The sequence below is a fragment of the Rhincodon typus genome, chromosome 1 (genome assembly GCF_021869965.1).
Source record: "Rhincodon typus isolate 14 chromosome 1, sRhiTyp1.1, whole genome shotgun sequence".
NCBI lineage: Eukaryota > Metazoa > Chordata > Chondrichthyes > Orectolobiformes > Rhincodontidae > Rhincodon > Rhincodon typus.
In genome coordinates, this window is record NC_063332.1 from 110,859,821 (window position 1) to 110,877,188 (window position 17,368).

The 17,368-nt window shown below is 38.2% G+C and overlaps 1 protein-coding gene across 2 annotated transcripts in view; it reads right to left on the reverse strand.

Annotated features, from left to right (window-relative positions):
- The window catches only part of anxa3a (annexin A3a), a 62,413-nt gene that overhangs the window by 29,877 nt on the left and 15,168 nt on the right, over nt 1-17,368 (reverse strand). For both annotated transcript variants that reach the window (XM_048598268.1, XM_048598272.1), the window contains 4 exons: nt 14,768-14,855; nt 10,508-10,602; nt 8,165-8,278; nt 3,607-3,697 (listed from right to left, as the gene is read on the reverse strand). In XM_048598268.1, the coding sequence (XP_048454225.1) occupies nt 3,607-3,697; nt 8,165-8,278; nt 10,508-10,602; nt 14,768-14,855 (388 nt within the window). The remainder of the gene's footprint in view (nt 1-3,606; nt 3,698-8,164; nt 8,279-10,507; nt 10,603-14,767; nt 14,856-17,368) is intronic.

Genomic DNA, 17,368 nt, shown 5'->3' on the forward strand with positions numbered 1-17,368 from the left:
TGGAATGCCCTGCCTGCAAAAGTAGTAGACTCGCCAACTTTAAGGGCATTTAAATGGTCATTGGATAAACATATGGATGATAATGGAATAGTTTAGGTTAGATGGGCTTCAGATTGGTTTCACAGGTCGGCGGAACATCGAGGGCAGAAGGGCCTGTACTGCGCTGTAATGTTCTATGTTCTATATCCCTTACAATTCTCTATATTGGCCTGAACAGAAATGATGTGGAGTGTTCAGTTGGGCAGGAAGGAAGGTTGGCGGGAGATCATCCTGCCTGAAGTCATATTGCAGCTTTTAAGTAGTCACTGAACAGATTTCGAACATTGGTTGATGGGGAACAAACCATGTGGACAACTTGCTTATCAAAATCCTGCTCACTAACCCTGAGCTTTGGTTCTTCCAGGGCCACTCGGGTTAAAAAATCTCTTTTTAGAATCAAAGAGATCTATAGCACTGAGAAAGGCCCTTTGGCTGATCAAGTCTGCACTGGTCAAAAACAAGAACCTAACTATTTTAAGCCCATTTTCTGGCACTTGGATTATAGCCTTGTATGCCTTGACATTGCAGGTGAATGTCTAAATACTTCTTAAATGCTACAAGGGCTTTTGCCTTTACCACCCTTACAGTGGTGAGTTCCAGATTTTCACCACCCTCAGGGTGAAACAAATATTTCCTCACATCCCCTCCAAATCTCCTGCACTTTATCTTAAGTCTATGTCCCTGGTCATTGGTTCCTCCAGCAAGGGGAAACATTTCTTCCTGTTTATCCTGTCTATGCCCTCACAATTTTATTCATCTCGATCATGCCCATCTTCAGTCTCCTATTCTCCAAGGAAAACAACTCCTGTGTATCCAATCTCTCTTTATAACTAAAACTCTCCAGTCTTAGTAACGTTCTAGTAAATCTCTTGTGCGCCTTTGTCAAAGTATCACATTCCTCCAATAATGTGGATTCCAGAACTGCACACAATACTGTAGCTGTGGCCTAACCAACATATTATACAGTTCCAGCATAAACTCCCTCCTTTCAAACTCTCTGCCTTGGTTAATAAAGTCAATATATTATATGCCTTTTTAACCACTTCATCTACTGTCCCGCTACCTTAAGGGACCAGTGAACATGACTACAAATTTCCTTCTGATTCTTGGTACTTCCCAGGGTCCTACCATTCATCACCTTTGCCTTGTTTGTCTCGCCCTAAGTACATCACCCCACACTTATTCTCGGCTGAAATAATACCCAGCATAAATTAAGATGTTTGTGGTTATTGGAGATCAGTCATTCCTAATTCCAAGACATCTCTGCAGGAGTTCCCCAGGGTAGTGTCCTAGGCCCAATCGTATTTAGCTGCTCCCACCATCATCAGGTCAAAAGTAGAGATGTTTGCTGGTGATTACAAAACGTTCAGCACCATTCACGACTCCTCACATACAGTGCCTATATGTAGCAAAACCTAGACAACATCCAGGCTTGAGCTGATAAGTGACAAATAACATTTGTGCCATACAAGTTCAAGGCCATGAACTTCTCCAACAAGAGAGAATTTGACTATCTCTCCTTGACAATCAATGGCACGACAAGCACCGAATAAACATCCTGGGGTTATCATTGACCAGGAACTGAACTGGAACTGCCATATAAATATAATATGGCTACAACAGCAAGTTAGTGGCTAGGAAGACTTCAGCAAAGAATTAACTCACCTCCAGCCTTCCCAAAGCCTGCCCATCAATCTACCACACTCAAGTAAGCAATGTAATGGAATGCTCTCCGCTTGCCTGGATGATTGCAACTCTAGCAACACTGTAAAGGCTTGATACCGTCCAAGACAAAGCAAGCCACTTTACTGGCACGTTATCCACCACTTTCAACATTCATTGCCTTCACCACTGAAACACAGTAGCAGCAGGCTGCACCATCAGCAAGATGCACTGCAGCAACACCACAGCTTCTTTGACAGCACCTTCCAAAGACATAAGCACTACCACGTATAAGGTCAAGAGCAATAGACACACGGGAGCTCCACCAACCTGCAGGTTCCGCTCCTACCCACACACCATCCTGACGTAGAACTATATCGTCTTTCCTTCACTGTCAATGGCTCAAAATCTTAGAACTCCCTCCCTAACTGCACTTAGGATGTACTTAGCAGCCTTGAACTGTAGTGGTTCACAATGACGGCTCAAGATTACTTTCACAAAAGGAATTAGGGGTGTGCGGTAAATGCAGGCTGAGTCAAAAATACACACATCCCATAAAAACATTAAAATTTATTTCTACTATTGGAAGTCTAAGGATGGAGTGAGGGGGTTTCACAGGCAAAGAATTCGAGCCAGGCTTTTCATGAGTAGTTAGGAAACACTCATAAAAAGAGGGGAATTCTCAAATGAAATACCTAGCAGTGGAAAGTAGTAAGGTAACTAGGTGTTTTGTGGTAGTGTCCCTACCTCTGATCTAGGAGGTATGGATTTAAGTTCCACATGCTCCATAGGTGCGTCATAACCCATCGGAACAGGTTGATGAAAGACATCCAGAATTTAAAGGATCCTTATGATGTCGTGGTCCTTGTGGTGCACTGGTACATCTGGACCAGAAAGCCCAAATTCAAGATTCACCTGCTCCCAAAGTCTATCATAACATCCCTGAGCAGGTTGATTAGAAAATATCTACTCTGATGTGTAAGAAGGGTGTTTGTGGTATAGTGGTAGTTCCCATACCTTTGTGTCAGGAAGTCTGGGTTCAAATCCCACCTGCTGCTGAGATGTGTTATGATATAGGGTGGTTACAAATATCTACACCTACACTTGTAAATTTAGTTTGGGACTCTTGTGGCACAGTGGTAGAGGCCTAGGTTCAAGTTCTACCTGTTCCAGAGATGTCTAATAACATGTCTGCACACATTGATTAAAATAACTATTTAGACATGTAGGCTTTCAGTATTTGCAAAGGCGTGCTTAGACATGCATGTGTAGTAGAACAGCAGGAACTAGGACCATAGTTTAGAGTGGATACAAAGTTCTGTTGCAAACAAGAAATTCCATTAAAGTACTCTAGTTGCAGTGGGCTTGTAAGTCCACTTCAAAAATAGGCTTGGAAGGCCTCTTAACAATAGGGAGCACAGGCAACTATATGTAGTTATACCACATATTAACCATGATCTCTTTGAACAGATGCCAAAAAGGAGAAAAGAGCTGAAAAACTTGTCTTTGTTCTTATCTTAGTTTAGAGGGCAAAGTTTGTCGTTAATGATCCCAAAACTCTGCAAATCATCCATTTTGCCTGCTGACCTATAAACTGTACCTTATGAAGTTCCTCAAGTAAACAAATACCTCTTAATACGGTTTTCAGATTGAATAGTCTATTCTCGGGCTAATTTTTAAACAAACTGTGCTGATGACTTTCAAGATCTCAGCAAATAACCTTAAAGAAAGCAGATCCACCCAAATCGTTCCAGCACATTTTCCAACTAGCAAGTTAAGTAAAGAAAATAAAACTACCAGCCTTGAATCCATTTTTAAGCACTGAATTTGGCAAGGGTGTCAGAAAGCAGTTTTCTTCTAGTCTTTGGACATAACAAAATATTTGCAATAAAAAAATACATGTACCTGAATGGTAAGCTTCCTTTATTTCTTTTAATTGCTGGTTGCTTCTTGTAGCAAGAATTTCGATCAGCACACTTTCATTTGTACCAGGTCCCTAAAGAAATCAAGTCAAAGAAAATTTCAGAACGAAAGTAAAGCTAAATTAAAAATAATGTTTATTACTCAATGTTCTTTCCATTGACCCTATTCTCTGAAAGTTCTCAAGGGTCTGCAGAATTTTCTACAGCTGAGTAATCTTTGCTGGAAAAAAGAGCAGAGCAGACAGAAGTCCAAGCAGTAATATAAGACTATTGTTATTTCACTCTGCTCTTCAGAAACATCAACCTCAATTTTTATTTTTACTTTTTATGACCAATGAAATTCAAATGCACTAAATAACCAAACTAAAATTAAAGAGCATTGGAGGCTCTTTGTTGCAGTGGTAGTGTCCCTACCCCTGAGCTAATAGGCACAGGTGTCAGTCCTATCTGCCCTGGAAGCCTGTCAAAGCAGGTTCATTAAAATAACTGAAGAGCATTGCAGTAGGGAGGACGGAGACGTTTAAACATGTTAGCACAATGTGCTTTCACTTCTGATACATCCTTAATGTATTTGATGTGTTGAGATGAGATTGGACAATTTGCTACAAAACTAAAACAATTATGCAGCAAGAACATTTGAGCTGGAGCTCAGGCTAGCAAATGCAGACAATATGAAGATGGATATAGTTTTAGCAGAGAGGGTATGGAGAAAGACATGGAAACACGTTTACTTGCTCTTATTCCTGTGTATTTTGCATTGTCTCAAACAAGTGAATAAGAGAAAATATGAACAGAATTGCTTGCTCCTTATACTTCTGTGTCCTATTAACAGAAAATTATTTCCTCTAAATTAAAATTTATTCTTAGGATGCAGGCAACAGTGCCAAGGTTTTATCTGTTGTCCAATCCTGGCTATATTGAGGCCAGTAAATGTCAACCAAATCATGGAACTGGAGTAACATATCCCTTCCCTGATGAACATTATCAAGCCAATTGGCCTCTTAATGACAATCTGGCAGCTTTTAGGGACTTATGAATCTGACCCATTGGTTGATTTTGTAAGTATGACTATGACCAGTTGATGTTTAACTCGTCTATGGAACAGCTTATTTTGGCATATGTCTCTAGATATTAATGAGGAGGGTTTTTCGGGGCCAATTGGACAGGTGTACCTCTGTCGCTTTTATGCCAGCTGGTCCTTCAGATTTTATTCCATTTATTGGTCTTTGTAGCTGTTTGATACATCCAACTAGCTTGCAAGGCGTTTTCAGTGGCCAATTGAGAGTCAACTACATTGGGTCTAGAGTTCGATAAAAGTCAGACCTGACATTATTTTCTTCTTTAAACAACATTAATACACCAACTTACCAAGGTGAAATTTGAATTCAACTTCCAGGTTACAAATCCAGCACCATAATCACTAGGCTATCGCACACCATGGATTATTCTGTCAATGTTTGTTCTGTGTGATGTGTTTATGTGATCCAGCATAGCCAAGAATAGGAATATCTGCCACATTTTCTTTAATTCTAGATTCCAATATGTTGATACATTTAAATAATATGCAAAATCCTGACCAACTTTCTTCAATGTATACACATTTTCATACATATGTCACATCTATTCTGTCCCTAGTTTGCTTCCATCTTAAATGTGCATTGCTCTCTTTTAAAAAAATCTCTTCTTCCATGAAGAAATGTTCCCATTTTCTTAGTCACAGTATGTCTAGTATTATGCCTTTGATAACGATAAAGCACTTCCTCTCACAGCACGTTGACTCATTCACTGCCAAGGTCAATTTAAGAACAATAATATGTCAGATTTTACTGTAGCAGGGCATCAAACAGGATTTGACATGAGTTAGACGTGTCCCTACACTTCCAGCTCAAGACTTTTTTTTAAATTTGCTGGAGATGTGAGCTGTTAACAACTGTTATTGTTCACTCCAGCTGTTCACAGAAATGTGGGCAGATTGTTCAACCTCTCAAATCTGTTCTAAAATTCAATCAAATGATTGTGGATCGGTACTGTACCTCAACACCTTTTACCTGCCTTCAACCAGTTGCCTTGATACCCTTACCCAGCAAAACATTGTCAAAATAAATTACTGCTGCCCCCTCCTGCCAAGTGGACACAGTGGGCACACATAGCCAATGATTTTCAAGATTACAATGGCTCTGGATTTTTTTTTGCCTCTCACACTTTCCAGTGATCTGCTGGCGACTGAGCAGGAGTTCACAATTTGCTGAGCCAATGTTCATCTTCCAAGTGGCTAACACTGTTTGGCAGAGTTAATACTTATACCTAATTTGTTACGATTGAGGCCAGTTTGAATAAGAGGGCCCTGGGATTTCTTCTCCTGGCCAAATTCCCATAGGTGCATGGAGCCATTGACTGCACACATGTGACAACGCAGTAACCCTTATATCAACCAGCAGGATACATCAGTCAAAGGGATTCCACTCCATTAAGTTTCAGCATCAAGTATGAACCCAGAAAATAAAAAAACATGCACATTGTGCGAGTTAACCAGGAAATTGCCATGATGCCTTCATCCTGAATCAAATAATTTTCCAACAAATGTTTGCATGCCAAGCAGAGTCAGCAGATGGGTAATTGAAGACAAGGGCTAAATTCTAACAGTCTGAATGATGCAATATGAGAAGCCTACCAATGACACTTAAGAAAGATACAGCTGAAGCCACGTGAGTTCAGGAGTGATCATTGAAAATGTCAATGATGCATCAGAGAACTAAGATGCAACTTGTGTGACAAGAGTACGGCCACCAATTCTCTTTCATTTGACTAGGTCTGAGTGTCTGATTAGTTTACAGTAGGAGAGGATTAGACACTGCTGAGTCTTAACAAGAGGAGGGTGTTGTCTTAATAAAATGAATTTCATTGTACGATACCAATGAAACAAGTTACATTAGTTGGTTAGACATTGTTAATAAGACCATGAGGATCTGGGTCTTGTGGTGCAATTGTCATGTCCCTAGCTCTTGGCCAGATCATAACACGTCCAAAGAGATTGATTAAAAGTCTATTTTTAATAAGACTATGAGAAGATCCATGGATACAGATTTATACTCTATGAGATTGTAAGATGTTCTGCCCTATCTCTATGCTAGCAAGAGTGACCTCATCTAATTGGATGAAGCTTTATGCAGTAACAAACATTAACCCTTTTAGACCCATTATCTATATACAACACAACCTTCTCTTGTTGACCTTCCATCTGTTAGGTGTCTGGCTCTGTCTACTTCTTTTCTCATCCTTACAGGTTATCTTTATATAATGATGCATCAACTATACCTGTGGGTCATCACTATACTTGTCCTCTACAATTGGTTGAGAAACCCAGAAGTCAGATGTAAATGCCATGGCTGAGTTAGAAAACCTACTCATTAATCTGCTGGTCAAATTTCAGTGTTTCCAAAACACTATTGATTAACCCTGCTGTGAAAGAGTGGCAAGTTTAAAATTCAGGCCAAGCTGACTGATGGAAGACAAGTCTTCCCACTTTAGTCTTTACACAAGAGCCTTGATAAGAGGGATGTGCAGCATTGAATTTGAGTGCTGGAATCCTGCAGCTGATAGTATCTGACTGAGCTGAGGCTGCTAAAGTGCATATACTTCAATAAAGGACTGAGAATTGTGCACAATTTAATTGGCTTTCCTGCGGATTTGTTTATCATTGGTTTAGGAGCCAGCTACTAACGTTAAAAAAAAACCTGAAAAATATATGGACTTTACAACAGACTTCCGGGTGTCTAGAATTTAAGTTCCTGACATATTTTTTTTTATTGCAAGTCACTTATTTTCTTACTATTTATTGGTTCCATTCTTTTGAAGGCCATTTTTACAATTCATTTTTGTTTCCTACTATTCAAGTACTATTCTGTACATTGGTCTCTGAATTGAAAGTTTTCAATGCAGAGCTTTCCTTTGGGAATTCCTTTTAACTATAGGAGTTTCAAAGATGAGGAACGATTACTATGGGCAACAGCAGACGATGTAGCATCAAATCAGGGCTCAGCTGACCTTCTCGTATCCAAAGCTATACACATAGTTCTAGTTATTAGCCATATTTAAGAAGCTCTGTCATCATTACTCACATCTTAGCAAGGAGGCATTTCCCAACTTTCAGTCTCCAGAACTCAGACCTCCATTACACTAACCATTATTAGAACCCTCCCAGTCATTCAACTATCAAACTGAGGTACTGGTTCATGACGATAGCGTATTTTATGTTGGGATACAAAACATTTAGTAAAGGAGCAGTATGCTGTTACAAGCTGTTATTTCACCTACAATCTGAACAAAAATGGGATGAAACTGAACAGGATCAAACTGGACATCTGGAAAACTTCAGAAATTATTGCATTTCACTCTTTCCAAAGCCTACAATATGAAGTACAACCAAGTCGTGATGTACAGAGTTTGTGTAAAAAAAAAAGTTGCTATTGTTGATAAGCGGATAAAATAGTCCTCAATTTATATAAATGGACAAGCCAAAAGTAACAGAAAATCGAGCTCACCCGCATTGCTCTTTCTAGCTCCTGTGCATCAAATAGTGCTGGCGGCAACACCAGAGCAGTGATCACATTTTTAAAGTCACCAGAAAGGTCACCTTTTAAATCATCAATTAGCTCCTGAAATAGAAAAGCAGGCCAGCCACATAAAAGGTTATAACAATGTAGAACTAAACCATTTAGTTTTTTTTTCCAAAATTGTTTAGCAATTACTTATTCTGGTGCCTTACACTGTAACCTCTGAAGTGCCCTGCTGTTCAACCTGAAATTTATGCAGTACCAATTACATCCTCAATACATCTAAATCCTAAAACACTGTGCATTTACTCAGTTTTAGGTACAGCCATTCTTGAACTGCAGGGAAGTGACAGCACACAATCTGTCTCACTGACAGCAATGAAATACAAACTAGTTAATCAGCTCCAGTGATATAGTTTGAGGAATGAAGGATGGTTGGAACAACAGAAGAACCCCATCCCTGTTCTTCAGAGGTCTTTCACATTTACTTGACCATAAAATTTAATCCGAAAGACAAATTACTGGAAATTAAAATCCGACACTTACTTTGGCAGTTTGTCAATTCACAATATTGGTTTTATACTGAGGTAGCAATATAGTACTCATTGAAAATGTATTTAAAATTCTGTCTACTGGTTCTGGTTGTAGAGTGGGATTTCAAAATGTAACCTTCTGGCACTGAGGCATAGGTGCCATCACTGACCATGCTGACATTTTAATGAGGTTCACTTTTCTTTACTCCTGATAGAAAACCTCCTGTTACCTGTTTTTCAATTATAAAATGTTAACCACATATGAGTGTTTAATTAATGGGTCTGTCAATTAGTTACATAATATTATACTATATCAAAAACAAAATTCTCCAGTAAGTTATTCAAGATGGTGTCTTGTTTTGACATGATAAGGATAGAAAAAAAAACTTGTTTTAATTTACTCTCTATTGCTACTTAATCTGTTCAAACCAATGCAAAAATGCCATGGCCATCATTACAGGGACGTTCATGTTCTACTGCACTGCTGGTGGAGGTTTATATCAGTCATAATCGTTTTATTCAGTTACACAACAAGAGGGGAAGTTGTAAATTACCATCATAGTATATGATGCTTTTAAGACTAACCAGAACATTATCCAATCAACAGTTCTATTTATGCACTTTCTTAACATCATTCCACTTGTTAACACAAGATTTATTTAACAGCAGTTTCCAAAAATGCTCCTGCTTTTAGATTGCTATTGTTAAATATCTCAAAGATAAGAGCAGAACATATAGTTGTCTGTGAGTCCTTTGGGAACTAGTAATTATACATTGTTGATTCTGACAGGACTGCATTTGTTTTAATTCCCCTATTAGTTAGTGATTATTACCACATTTAAGTTTTCCAGGATTACCTGGAAAGAGATTTTGGGCAGAAAATCTTTACCCAGACACAACAATAGAAATTCCTGGAGAAATTCAGCAGGTCTGGCAGCATCTGTGGAGAGAAAGCAGAGCTAACGTTTCAGGTCCAATGACCCTTCTGGACCAAAATGTTAACCCTGCTTTCTCTCTACAGACGCTGCCAGAGCTACTAAGCTTTTCTAGCGATTTCTGTTGTTTCTGATTTCAAGAATCAGCAGTTGTTCATTTTTTTAATCCCTTTACCCAGACAACTGAATTCTGGATTTGTTTGAAGTAAGCACATCTTAGGCATGTATCTTCCTTAGTAATATATCTGTAGTAAAAACAAAACAAATCTACAGAGATAGTAGGAACTGCAGATGCTGGAGAATCTGAGATAACAAGGTGTAGAGCTGGATGAACACAGCAGACCAAGCATCCCCTGCTCCTATGATGCTGCTTGGCCTGCTGTGTTCATCCAGCTCTACACCTTGTTAAAACAAATCTACAAGTGGTTTGTATCTTTCAATCAATGAAGGTACAGTATTTTACAATTAACATGGAATATCAACTCATATTTGTAATTTGCTGAGTACCTAATCTCACACAGTTATAAATATATCTCAACAGGAAATCAGATCATTATCAATAATAATTATGAGACAAAGACAGCAAAATAGGACAATCATCATACTTTGTTACTATGGACATCCTAGTGCTCAGTAGTACAGTGGAATTGAAATGATAGAGGTGTAGGTGATGGATAGGGTTATATAAAGAAGGGGAGAAAAAGTCATTTCTAGAAAGTTTTGTCTATTGTGACTTATCATAATTTGAGCAATAAGGAAAGCAGCAATTCTAACTGCATGCATTATACTCAAATCAAAACATTTAAGCTACAGAGCCAAAAGTAATCTTCCTTGGTAGATTATCTTAACAGTCTGACACGCACACGTCCGCAGGTTCCCTTGTATTCTTTACAAATTTGTTGACGTTGCCAGTTGCTTCTGTGTGTCAGAATTTCGATGATTGCTTGTTCATTAGTTCCTAAAATTAGATTAAAAATTAAAATTAGCTTCTCATTAAGGGTGCTTATAATGTTGTAAGTCTAGATAGGAGTTAGGAACACATAATGCACAAACATATTCCTAAAATATTTATCTCTATCTTGCCATGAAAATCAGTGGCAAAGCAAAACAAAATCCCCTGCCAACCAGCAACTAAGTCAGTAATTTCCAGTTGAAAAACCCTGTTTTTGATGGGAGATTATGCAAATACGTAAAGTACCAGATTTCCCCTTCCCAGATATGAGGAACATGTTGCAATAAAACTTGTGGATTATAACGGTAGGCTACCTTGCTGTTAAATATAAAATACTGTAACATAAACTATGGGTTTTATATGTATAATTTTTAATGTAAGTTGTTGTTAGTTGTTGGATTTATGGCTTTGAGTTTGTAACGAGCAGGGTATTTTTCTGTGTCTGAATTTAATAATACAGATGTAAGTATTTCTGTAACTGTGGTGATTTCTTCTAATAGAACAGTTTTTGAAACTTGGCTATAGCGTGAATGGATTTTCTGCACTGGTTGTTTGATTTACATTGTTTGTAGCCCAGCATCGTAAATACTGGGGCCTCGAAGGTTTGGTAGAGAGTTATTGCAATTGTTTTCTTTTGAGTTGAATAGAAACACCCGTAGCTGAGGGAGAGAGAATGCTAGTTTCATTTTTAACTTTGGGTAATATTAATCCTGGGAAGACCTTGGTACAGGATGGCTGTACACAGCAGTGTTCCTGAGAATGATAGATTTTGTGACTTAGATTACCTTGGAGTGAAATGTTAGTGTTAGTTCCAGGTGAGAGGTTTTGGAATAAAACCCGAAGGCGTTACTAGGCTGAATACCTTAAAAAAATGTATGATATCTCCAGGAAGAAGGCTCCTGCAGTTCCAGTTTAAAGATTGAAATCACGAGCCAAGGTGTTAGATATAGGCACTCTGGTGGTGAGTATTATACAAACAACATTTTGAGTATTGTTACAGGAGGGGTCTTTTGGGTACTATACAAAAGTTGTTTCTTTTCTTCTCAATTTATAAACTAATATTTTGTGATTAATGGGATTATACTTCTGTTGAAATGTTATGTTTAAAACCTTTGAGTTTGTATTATAGATAAATAGACTAATTATTGTATTTTATCCTGTTCCCTTCATGGTAAACTTCTGTTTTGTTGTTAAAGCAAAATCTGCAACACTGTGTGCTTATATTTCAGTGAAAGACCACTTCGTTGAAACCTTAACAAAAGAAGAGATGATCTATCAAACCAGGATCCTGGCTTGGATCTACATGTCTGGTAATAACATCTGGTGATAACATCATAGCAATTTCGCTACCAGCATATTGTAGGTAAAAGCAGAACTAACAGTATTTCTGATCATTAAGGATAAAATTTTGTAATAATTGCCAAATCATAACTGCAAAATTTGCTCACAATTCTGGTTGAAGCATATACGTAGTTTTTAGATACATGCACCGTTGACATTGAAAGCTATTAACTTTATCTTTAATTCTGTAATTGTTGGAACTTTTCCTAAATTTACAATAGTTCCAAATGGAATGATGGAAACCCTCAAATGGCATCTATAGCTGCCTACAGGTAAGATACCTTATTTACGTAGCTACTGTGACCCCACCAGAGAAATTCAGCATTCCTTTCTAGCTTAATAGATTGTTCAATCTTAATAGTCTCATCTAAAACAGATCAGCTCAAGTTCCAAATGATACCCTCAGCAGTAGCAAACTTCCTGCTTGATTTTAATTTTGATCTTCCAAATCTGGCCATAGATCTGGAAACATTTCAAGATTCTTATTGGTATTTCCTATCAATTTTAAACTAATTTTAAAAATCTGATTACAGTAAAGCTGTAGTACTAGTAGTACAAATCAAAACCCTCCATATAGTCAAGTTTTGATGGGGACCAATATGTAGGTTGATCCATCACAAAATGGAGCTGTCAGTGTGTTTATTAAGTCTGATTGCTGATGTTGGAATGCAGCCATTCTCAAAGGAAGTCCCAGTAGATTCCAGTCAGAAAGCTCATGCTGCACAAAAGCAGAACCAAATGGTTTTAGAAATGTATTTAGTTCTGTTTTGATGTTAATCTGGGATTTCCATACTGGTGCAGTTTGGAACTTTCTTTGCATTAACAATGTAGGCAACAGCAAGAATCCTCCTAAAATGGCTTGGTCTTTTCAATGCCATCAGTGGGTAAATACATTTGTTAAGTTCTGTCATGACCATCGATCATAATCCTGGATTGCCTAAAGTGAACTTGAACTTCATTTATGCTGTCTCTTTTTTAAAGGAAAAGACATACAGCATATGCAAATTCATAAAGCAGATGTAAATTCTGTGGTTGTCTGAAAAGAGAGAGATCCTGGAACATCCCACATGATAAAGTGTTAAAGAATCATCAAAGGGATGTACTTAAAAGGGGAGAAATGAACCTACAAACTGGAAGTTATCCCCAAGTGTGAACATGGTCGGGGAAAAGACAGCAGTCTGGGCAATAGACATGTCTTGTGCCTTGTACTTTTGAGAGTTCAAAACGAGGGTTCACAGCCAGTTCAACCCTGGTCTGTGTCTGTTAGTGCCAGGTGTGCTAGTGAGCTGAGGGACTCACATGCTCCAGTCTAGATTTGAGTGTTAGTATGCTGTGATGGTTAAAGTCAAAGAAACACCCAATGTTCATGATTGCATTGCAGGTAAAGGATTCAATTTCTCTGAGAGCTATATGTCAGCTAGCAAGCAGTCAGAAATAAAAGGACAAAATAATTTAAACTAATCTGAAAAGCTAAGAATCTCAAAATTGACTGCTCAACTATCAGCATTCTACTCTCCACAGAAGACCCAGAAACAAAGCCAGATATCTTCCATCATTTATCTTATATCTTATTTCTCATTTCTAATCTGTATATGTGTGTTTTGTTATTATTTCTTCTTGTGATTAGTAACTAATAAACTCGCTCTTTTGTTAACTTAAGAAAGTCTGGTTAAGTTGACATCCTTTACAACATAAATTCAATTGTTCAGGGAGGAAAGTATCCACAAGGGAAAGGATCCTTTCTAAATTAACGCTGTTGTGACGGGAGAACAATTTGGAGTATCTTATCTGGAACATTAATAACTTGAAGAACTCCAACCAGGATTTTGTTGTGACAGTTAGCAGGTAGGACAAAGAAATCTAACCATACAACTTCTAAAACATTGTCTACCAGATGCGTTCCCAGAAAAGCCAGGTGTAATAGAATACGGAGATGGAGTTCAACAATCTCCAATTGACAACTCTGGAAGATTGGTAGAACTTCCATTGAGAAGTATCATGAAGGCCATTTACAACACTTCTCTGAGGTTAGCACCAAAGTTATGCCAGGAAATCAGGAGAGTCCGGGTGGAAATTTCTGGCACTGGCTGTAAGGTAAGTAATTATGGTTGAGATCTATCACAAAAGTTATAGATGTGTTAGGCCTAATGGGCATTCATGTTCATAAAAAATCCACCATTTCTTTGGGATTTCTGTAGACCATCCACCAGAGTTACAGCAGGAGATCAGAACTCCTGCAGAAACCCCAGATAACGTTCCTATTTCCACACAGACTAAGAAGAAAGCAAAATAAAATGATTATTTCAATCTTTTCACAATAGCTTTGAATTTCATTGAATTATAAAGCAGAGAGACAAATAATGATGTCTAGTTTATGCTGGTGTTTATGTTCCACTTGAACATCCTTCTATGTTACTATATCTCACCCCAACTTATTAACATATTCTTCTATACCTTTCTCCTTAACATGCTTTTACAGCTTTCCCTCAAACGCATCTACCTTAAACTTAACCTTTCACCTTAACCAATTCATGTGGTGGAACATAACAAATTTCCACCTTTTATAAGAGATTAAAGATTTAACATCATTGTCATGAAGATTTACCTAGACAAATATGGTTTTATAATATTCAGCATATGTACTTAATGAATACCTGCACTAATTCGTTATTGATCAAGAACAAACTCTATAAAGTAAAAAGCATTAATAAGCACGTTAAATATGGTCTCTACCAAAATAATGGTGGCAAATAACTACAACTAGAAGCTTGGTACAGAAATGATTCAAGCTATACTTTAAAATGCAAGTTCAGAGTTAACGTACACCTACCTAATCCTACTATTGCCTTACGAAGATTATCAACATCCCTGCCGACATTGAAACATGTGCAATCTTTCACGGTTCCACGGCTCCCAACCTATTTAGATTAAACAAATATAAGAGTATATTTTAAATAATATTTGCATATCATATTCAGTTATCTTCTAGCATTCATTGCAAGTGGTCTGACCTGGTCCACCCACGTCGACTCGATGGTCAAGAAAGCATAACAATGCCTCTACTTCCACAGGAGGCTAAGGAAATTCGGCATGTCCACAAAGACTCTTACCAATTTTTATACATGCGCCACAGAAAGCATCTTAACTGGATGCATCACAGCATGGTATGGCAACTGCTCTTCACGAGACCACATGAAACTACAGAGAATCGAACACAGCCTGCAAACCAGCCTTCCACCCACTGACTCCATCTATACTACCCTCTGCCTCGGAAAGCATAATCAACATAATCAAAGACCCCTCCCACCCTAGTTATAATCTCTTCCACCCTCTTATGTCGGGCAGAAGATATGAAAGTTTGAATACATGTATGAACAGATTCAAGAATAACTTCTTCCCTGCTGTTTTCAGACTTTTGAACAGACCTCCCAAATATTAATGTTGATCTCTCTCTCTCTGCACCTTGTCTACTGCTGTAACACTGTATTCTGTACTCTGTTCTGCTACCTGATGCACTTTAGTATGATACGATCTGCTTGTAGAGCATGCAGAACAACATTTTTCATTGTATCTCGGTGCATGTGACAACAACAAATCAAATCAAATCAGATTTTGTCTTGGTCAAAGTAGAGAGTGAATGCACTAGTCATCTCCGGAATGGACAAGTGTGGCCTTGAGTTTTCCACTAGGTTGTGCCATTTCTCTCAGCAGTAATCAAAATTGGCCAATCCAATGCAAAATATTCCCGAAATTCATGCCCAAATGTAGCCAAATCAGGTTTCTTTTTTGGCTGTTTTAAAAACAGAAACTGGTGTTGCCTACATCGCTGGCCTTGCCCCTAGATCACCATTGGGAGTTTCTGCTAATTGTGGCTGTCAGCAGGCCTTCAAGTTGACTCTTAAATATAACTCTTTTGCAAGTGCCAAGTTTTAACAAGCTTTTACTATTTTAAAAATGTCCTGGAAGGAAAAGCTAATAAAACTGGAAGATGAGACTCACTAATCTGACTGGTCATTTATACTTCAGAGTTGAGTACCAGTATATCTATTTCCAAGCATTACTGTTTTTTTTCCCCCTTCTGCCACCTATAAGTAGAAAAAAGGACCTATAAAGTTTTTTTTTTAAAATGTCATTTTCCAATGTTCGCAATATTCCAAGGTGGTGGATGACACTGATTAAAATTGCTTACATTTTGTGATAAATCATTTTTAGATCAATCAAACTGCACCAGGTTAGCTCTCTTCAAGTAAAATAATTAAAAGGATGTTTAAAAATAATACATTTTTGTAAATCTAAGTTTCAAAACATTGCCCAATTCTGTTGGTTCATGACAGGTATTACTTTTGCTGATGGGCAAATGTGTTGGCGCAAAATATAGGAGCAAGGGTAAGAATTCTCCACTCCCTGAAAAAGTTTCTCCCTATCTACCCTGTCTATGCCCCTCGTGACTTTGTACACCTTAATCGAATCCCACCTTCTGCCTTCTCCGATCTAAGAAAAAGAAAATCCAATCTATCTAGCTTCCGTTTACTGGTGAATTTCTCAACCCCAGGAAAAGATCTGGAGATCTCCTCTGTACCCTCTGTAGTACAGTCACATCCTAACTATTGTGTGGCCACCAGAACTATATACAATACTACAGCTATGGCCTAAATTTATATGCAGCTCCATCATAACCTCCTTTCGCTATTATTCAATGCCTTGACTAATAAAGGCAAGCACTCCTCATGTGTTCTTAACCACCTTATCCATCAGTTCTGTAGCTTTCAAGGAACTATAGACTTGCACATCAAAGTCCCTCTGATCCTCTGTACTTTCTAGGTTCCTACCATTCAACGTGTAGACCATTGGCTTGTTAGTCCTCCCAAAATGCATCACCTCACATTTATCTCAATTAAATTCAATTTGTGACTGATCAGCCCATCTGACCAGCCCATCTACATCATCCTGTCATCCCAATTTTAGTATCATCTGCAAATGTGCTGATCCTATCACTTAACTTCATGTCCAAATCATTAATGTACACAACAAAGAGCAAGTGACCCAGCACTGAACTCTATAGTGTGTCTCTAGACACAAGCTTACATTCACAAAAACACCCTTTTGACCATCACCCTCTGCTTTCTGCAACCAAGCCTGTTTTGGATATAATTTGACAAGTTGCCCTAGATCCCAAGGACTTTTGGTTTCTTAACCAGCCTGCCTTATCCAAGGCCCTACTGAAATCAGTGTTGACTACATCAACTGCAATACCATCATCTACACACCTAGTCACCTTGAAAAATTCAGTCAAGTTTGATCTCTCCCTTACAAAGCCATGCTGACTATCCTTGATAGACTGGCTCCTTCTCTGAGCATAACAAGGTGTAGAGCTGGATGAACACAGCAGGCCAAGCAGCATCAGAGGAGCAGGAAGGCTGACGTTTCGGGC